A 7,245-nucleotide genomic window follows, 5' to 3' on the forward strand; every position below is an offset into this window, starting at 1 on the left:
GAAAACTGAATGGTGCGGTTGTAGCCATGTTCAACGTAAGGGAGCTCTATCTCTGGAACCAAGGGGTGTGAGGGGGAGAAGAGATGGGCTATGGGGGCAAGTCCCTCTGATGTGGGTAGCTCTCGCATGAACAGGGGTGTTGACAAAGTGTTAGTAGACAATTGCCACATGTTATGCTATTAAAGGATTTAACAAGCAAGTGAAGAATCTAAACTTCTAAAGATACGTAGTTTGACTCAATTTGATGAAACGAAGGAAACCAGAATGAATTTTATTAGGAAGGGGCTTATTAGGGGACTCAAGCAGGGACGAATGTGCTGCATAGTACTCGTTGTTGGGCAAAACCCTCCATTTCCACCCGTCCCGCTCTCATAAGGAACGCCGCTTCTTGATTATTTGGCCTCATCATCTCACACTCCACATTTGTGTTCCCCACATGCCCTGCACCTGCTGCCTCATCCTTTCCCTAAAGAATCCACTTGAAGCTCGCAGACTCGCAGAGTCACAGTTTCTCTCTCTCTCTCTCTCTCTCTAGGCCTACACACAAACATACACCGTACACGCTTTTTCTCTCTCTCGCACGCTAACCCACATCACTCGTGGCTCGTGAGTCGTAGAATGATAGAATCAAGCGGCAGCGTAGCTGATTCATGGTTTTCTTGTGAGAGCGCAATTCGGATTCTGCTACAGCCCACAGGGATCTCTCTCTCTCTCTCTCTCTCTATCATTTATGTGTGTGTGTGTACTTGCTGAAGCTTGTTGTGGGCGATAACGTGTTTTAAATCTCTTCACGAGGCCGGCTGGGGAAGTTGGAACTGTGTGTGTGAGAGTGAGAGAGAGTGCCAATGCATTCATCATCATAGCTTTTGCAGGTAAATCTTGGACGAAAAGGGCCAAGGCACCAGCTATCTACAATCCTCCGTGCTGGAAAAGGCTAGCTGTTTCTTTTCTCTTGGGAAAAGAGGTTTTCCCACCTGTCTAGCACTCTCTAGTTGATGAGAGTCATTGCGTCAAAGCAAGAGAGTTCTTGAAATAGGATCAGCCTTCAGGGATCTAGGTTTTCCCTCCCTGAGCGTCCCCGCCCCCCCCGCCCCCCCCCCCCCCCCCCCCCCCCATCTCTCTCTCTCTCTCTCTCTCACACACACACACACACACACACACACACACACACATTCTTTGAAGAGATTTAGGTAGGCTCTCGTCTATTTGGTTCTTCGTTACCAGAGATTTGTCATTGCTTTCTTGCAAGACGCACACTGCACTAGCAAGGCAACCTTTTGCATACAGAAAGCAAGGTGGGTGCACAAGACTCCTTGTCCTCCTCACCTTGAAGGCTGATATTCATCAGCACTCAAAGTTGGGTTTGCTTGCTTCGTTCAAGATGCATCAGGTAACAAATGGCTTGAAGCAGGGCTGGTTATGAAAGGGCAAGCTCATCTTGACAATGTGCGAATTTTGGTGAGCCTTTTACCAAGCTTTTGTTCTGTGCTTGAAAACATCATATCGACATAGCTTGAAGTAAAAACAGTGCTCTCGAAGACAAATCATGGGTTCCAATTTTGGCCCTGCTTCAAGGGCTTGGAGTGAAGATGATGCGTGCATGATAAAGCAATTGTTGGGCCCCTCTGCTATATCCCATCTCTCTTGGAGCTTGCAAGGACTAACACCAGCAGGGGGCCGAAGGCTCAACGAAGCAGCTCTGCAGCAAAGACTCCAAGGCCTGGTTGAAGGTTCTGCAGTCAATTGGACTTATGGCATATTCTGGCAACTCTCTTCTACCGGCAACGGTGATCGAATTCTGGGCTGGGGAGATGGGTATTTCAAAGGCTCCAAAGAGACAGATGCCGAATCGCAGAAACCCCAATGTCGCAGCCTAACTGACGAAGAGCAGCTGAAAAGGAGGGTCCTCCGCATCCTCCAGACTCAATTTTGTGCAGCAGGAGATGACCTTATGGACATCTCTGATGAGGATTTTGTCTCCGATACAGAATTGTTCTACCTCATCTCCATGTTTTATTCTTTCTCGCGCGGAATGTGCGTGCCAGGGCTTGCATTTGATACCCAAAACCATGTTTGGCTCACAGGAATCAATCGGGCCATCTTTGCGCGGGCATCAATCGCGAGAATGGCTGGCATTCAGACGATTGTTTGTGTGCCCACATTATATGGTGTTGCAGAGCTGGGCTCCACAGATCCCATCTTTGAGAACAGGAAGCTTATTCATGAGATCAAGGTCTCTTTTACTGAGGATCTGTGGGAGAAGGTGCCGACTGAAGGCGTGAATGGGCATGTGCAGGGGCCACATCATGTGAAGCAAGAGGTGTGCATGCTACCAGCTGCTGGTCCGAATACTATGTTGACACTCAACTCTGTGAAGCAAGAAGCGGGCAGCATTAGATTAGGTCCAGAAGGCCAACATTTTACTGGTGGGCAAGTCTCAAGAATGTGCACCTTCATGGACCTTGCCTCCAATATGCAGGCTAGCCCCTTTGTCTCTGCTCAAAGGCCACCAGCAGCAGCAAAGGTTTTACAAACTCAAGGATGGCATCCGAAGTTGGGCGTTTCCAATAATCAGCAGTTTGGAAGCTCAGAACTTTTTCACAGAGTGCCGCAAGCTCTGAGATCGGGCATCAATTCAGGTAAATTTTGTGCAGATTTGACCTCTCATGTGGTGCAGAGTAATGGGTCGGTAACTCAAAGAAAGCGACCGATCTCCCAATGTGCGCCGAAAAATGAGGTGCATTTTCAAAGGGCAGAACTGTCATCTCCTGTCATCTCTTTCGGTAATTCCGACGATATGTACAAGCGACAGTTCGATGCTGGGGTGGTGCATCCCATCAGTAGCATGGCAAAATCTTGTCTTGATACCGAGCTCTCTGATGTAGAAGCCGCCTGCAAAGATGTGATGGAGGAGAGGCAGCCTCGGAAGAGGGGCAGAAAGCCGGCGAATGGGAGAGAACAGCCTCTAAATCATGTGGAGGCTGAACGAATGAGAAGAGAGAAGCTAAATCAGCGCTTCTACGCTTTGAGATCGGTTGTGCCTAATATTTCTAAGATGGACAAAGCTTCTCTCTTAGGAGATGCAATTGCCTACATACAAGAGCTTCAGGGAAAGCTCAAGGATATGCAGCAAGAAAGGGAGGAGTTGATGGCAAGATCAACAAATGCAGATGGGGGCGAAGTGTCGGCCATTTCGCAGACCAAAGAGGGGGCCAACTCTCCATCTGCTGGTACGATGCAACATGTTAACATTCACATGAAAAATGGGGAGGCTACAGTACAGATTACATGCCCAAAGGAAAACCACCCGCTAACCAGATTAGTAGAGGGTTTGCATGAACTAAGGATAGAGCTACCTCCGGTGCACATGTCAGTGGTTGATGAGGCTTTTCAACATACTCTTAAACTTGACCTCACAAATTGCGGTCATGTTACAGAGGATATGCTACATGCCGTCGTGACAAGATGATGTAGCTACTTGCTTATCTTCTTTAGTGTTGTATGAGTTAACAATGCTAGGTGCCTGCCAAGGAAATGTAATGTCAATCATATGGCTCTTTCTTTGCCTCTTTTAGGAGGCAAGTAGCTTGCATCAGTTGCGGCCTCCTTTCGAATTGGCTTTGGAGTCGTTCAAATGGAAATGTGCTGAGAAGTAGCTCCTGGTTCACAATAAATTTGGTTGGGAGCTTAATGAGAGAACATCTTCATGTAAGCGTGCATTCAATCATCTTACTTTTATTTTTTTTAAATTTTACCATAGAAGTGCAGAGAATTGTATTAAAGAAAGAGAAGCTCTTACAAGAAAAGGCTAAAAAGCCTTGGATACAGGAAAAATCTGAAGAGGGCAAGGGACCTACTTTTTAGGCTTGCCTTCAGAGGCTTTCTTTGATTTGGCTTCTCCACCCTCGGGTTGAGAGTGCTTGTGTTACTAGTGATTGGTCCACCCCAATGGAGGTGCAACATGACATCATCTTCCTTATTAATGCCGTGTCTTTTGCTCGGGCTGTTGTGTTGGATTTGTTGTCAGCCTTATTTTAATCGCCTGCGGTGGCCTTATCTGCACGATGACTTCTTTGTGGACTGATATTGTCGCCACATTCAGGCAGTGCTAGTTATGCATCAGCTCATTTTGTAGGTCATGCCATCTCAAATTCTTTGTGATGATCACTGAGCCTTCTTGTGGAACCTCATCAAAGTGTCATCCTATTCTGTAGTACAGTCCCTTGCTACCATCAATTGCCCTCCAAGGGTCCAATGCCTACACTATTATATGATGTAAGCAAAGTAATCTTCTGTCTTTATCCATGAAAATCAAGGGAATTACTGCTGGATGTGAAGCTCGGGAGAAGATCAAGCAGTGTAAACTTCAGTAGTGGGCACAAAAAAGTGGTTTCCTTTATTGATGCTGCCTGTCAACAGAAAGGGGGTGTATGTTGAGGAAATTTAAGCCTCACATACAACAGAAAACCTTTTCTTTCGGTCTTGAGTGTATGTAGTCTTTGTTGAGTCTATGTATTCTCTCTCTCTCTCTCTCTCTCTCTCTCTCTCTGCATGTAGTCTTGAGTGTATGTAGTCTTTGTTGAGTTTATGTATTCTCTCTCTCTCTCTCTCTCTCTCTCTCTCTCTCTCACACACACAGTTACACCCACACACTTGAACCTTTTGGCCTTGTAGTGGCAAAGGCCTTAGTGTTTGGTTGGGGTTTTATAAAGGTTTGGAGATAAGTAATGAAGGTTTGAAGTGCTAAGTGGGTTATCATAGTTTTTATTTAGACTCTCAATAAGAAATTATTGTGAACCTTTCAATCAATTTATATCAACTTAAATCATAATGATAGTTTTTCCTTTTTCAAAAGAAATTGAACTCCTTCATATATATTTCTCATCTTTGACATACTTTGCGACAATTTAATTAAAGGGTATTCACACCCTCAGGCCTCTCTCTCTTTGAAATTTAGTAGCCCATCGTGGAATGAAATTTCCTTCCACTTACCTTAATGTTATTACATTCTTATCAACATAGAGGCAATAAGCTAGTGTAGACCATTGTTACTACATTCCCATCCTCTCTACACAAGTAAACTAAGAGATTTTACAAGTGGGGGATGGACTGCGGGATACCAAACACAAAAGCTCTTATTGGCTAGCTTGGCATACATTTATGTGGAGTTAATACACTTGGCAACATGTAGGGGGAGAACAATAGAGCTCGAAAAACTTAGGTATGCATAGCAAGATAATGCATAAATTGCTTTAGGAGAGGGCATTGACACAATCATGGAGTGGCAAATGGAAAATATTTTCTAGGGTAGTGGAGCACCTACTACATAGGCTCTTGTTGGAAGATTCCAACAACAGGTGCCTGCTTCAAAAAAGAAGATGCTTGAGAGGTTTTCTAAGCCTTTGTGACAAAAAGTGATTGTAAATTTTTCGTCAAAAAACCATTAGATCTTGTCACTTTTTATTTATGTAGAATTCGGGGCTTTGCACTTCCACTTTGTATCAACAAATACACATTTTTCTAAACCAGTTTACTCATTATGTGGAGTAGAAATAGCCTTTGTACATATAAGACCCTTAACCAAGGTATTAAAGGCAATTTTGTAAGGTTTTGAACAGTCAGTTATTATTATAAAAAATAAGCAGATAAGGTTTTCTTCGTGTATCGTGAGCACCCTTGCTATCAAGATTTCACCCCTTTGCACCGCACCACATGGTATCGACAAGCCGAGAGCATTAGATTGTTAGCTTCAAGGATCTCTACTCGTTGATATCTACATTACAAGCGTTTTGCGAGATCCGAGCGTCAACTTTTGTTGGAATTAGGGTTGCGGGAAAACTCACACAGCTTGGAGAAGACGAAGAAAGAACAAGACACCCAATAGAGAGCGTTTTATTTAGTGTGCAATGGAAATATAAGTTAGCCCTAGAGTGATGGGCGTATATACAATGCACGGGGGAAAAAACCTCCTAGTGAGGGGAAAAATGACCCGGATGTCCTAAGTGTGTTCAGACACATCACTACCACAGGTATATGGTAACAAATCCTCCTTGGAGTGATGTGGTGAATGAGAGCTGGCATATAGAGTAAAGGGAAGTGCCATGCTCCGAGGACATGATCAGTCCACAAAGGGGAGTAAGCCCAAAGCTTTGCGGAAAGCTTCAAACTTCTCACGAGACAATGCCTTTGTGAAAAGATCTGCAAGGTTGTCCCATGTTGGCACATAAGTCAAGCTGATCTCTCCTGTTGAGAGTCTCTTCTTGACATAGTGGTAATGCACCTCAATGTGCTTTGTGCGAGCATGAAAAACTGGGTTCCTCGCAACTGCCAATGCACTCTGACTGTCAGTGTAGATAGTGTTGGCAGTGTCCTGTTTAACACCCAAATTAGCCATAAGGCATCTGAGCCATACACACTCAACCATAGCTGTGAAGACTGCCTTGTACTCAACCTCACAACTAGAAGTGGCCACAGTAGGTTGCTTCTTGCTCAACCATGATATACATCAACTGCCAAGCATGAAACAAAAACCACTTGTGGACACTCGTGTGTCAAAACAACCAGCCCAATCTGAGTCCGAAAAAGCATGTCAGTATGGCGGCAATGACCCCCCCTTGGGATAAAACAAGGCAAGATGTAAAGTGCCACTCAGCTAGCGGAAAATCCTCTTGACAGCCTGCGACTGCTTAGACCCTGGGCTATGCATAAATCTGTTGACTTGTGAGAGTGCAAACGGAATATCCGGCCTCGTGTTGCATACATAAATGAGACATCCAACATCAACATCTGTTGGATCACCAACATCATGAAGTCTCAATTTCAAGCCTGTTTTCATGGGAGTGGCAATAGGTTTGCAATCCTTAAGTCCAAACTTACATAGCAATGTCTCTATGTAACTTATATGACACAAGGCAATATCACCATCACACTGCTTAAACTGTATACCCAGTAATGATGCATCATCCCCAAATATTTCATCTTGAAAGTAACATTCAAATCAGCCTTAAATTCAGCAATTTGTCTCTCATTTGGTCCAGTGGTCAACAAATCATCCATGTAGAGAACCACAATGAGAGATACATCACCCCCCCACATGCTTTATATACAATGTGCTTTCTATTGAACTGTTACAAAAGCCTCATTTGACCAAATGAGTGTCAGCCTTCTCATACCAAACACGAGGAGATTGCTTCAACCCATACAAACCTTTGTTACATCTGCATCAATAATAGATTGATCTGTAAC

At 44.4% G+C, this 7,245-nt stretch overlaps 1 protein-coding gene across 1 annotated transcript; it reads left to right on the plus strand.

Annotated features, from left to right (window-relative positions):
• The first annotated feature begins 313 nt into the window (after positions 1-313).
• LOC147444705 (transcription factor MTB2-like) lies at positions 314-4,529 on the plus strand. Its single transcript, XM_086527251.1, has one exon. It carries the CDS (start codon positions 1,547-1,549, stop codon positions 3,467-3,469), a length of 1,923 nt encoding a protein of 640 aa, XP_086383377.1. The 5' UTR covers positions 314-1,546; the 3' UTR covers positions 3,470-4,529.
• Positions 4,530-7,245: the final 2,716 nt, after the last annotated feature.

Source organism: Adiantum capillus-veneris, chromosome 13 (assembly GCF_014529385.1).
Source record: "Adiantum capillus-veneris isolate H3 chromosome 13, ASM1452938v2, whole genome shotgun sequence".
NCBI lineage: Eukaryota > Viridiplantae > Streptophyta > Polypodiopsida > Polypodiales > Pteridaceae > Adiantum > Adiantum capillus-veneris.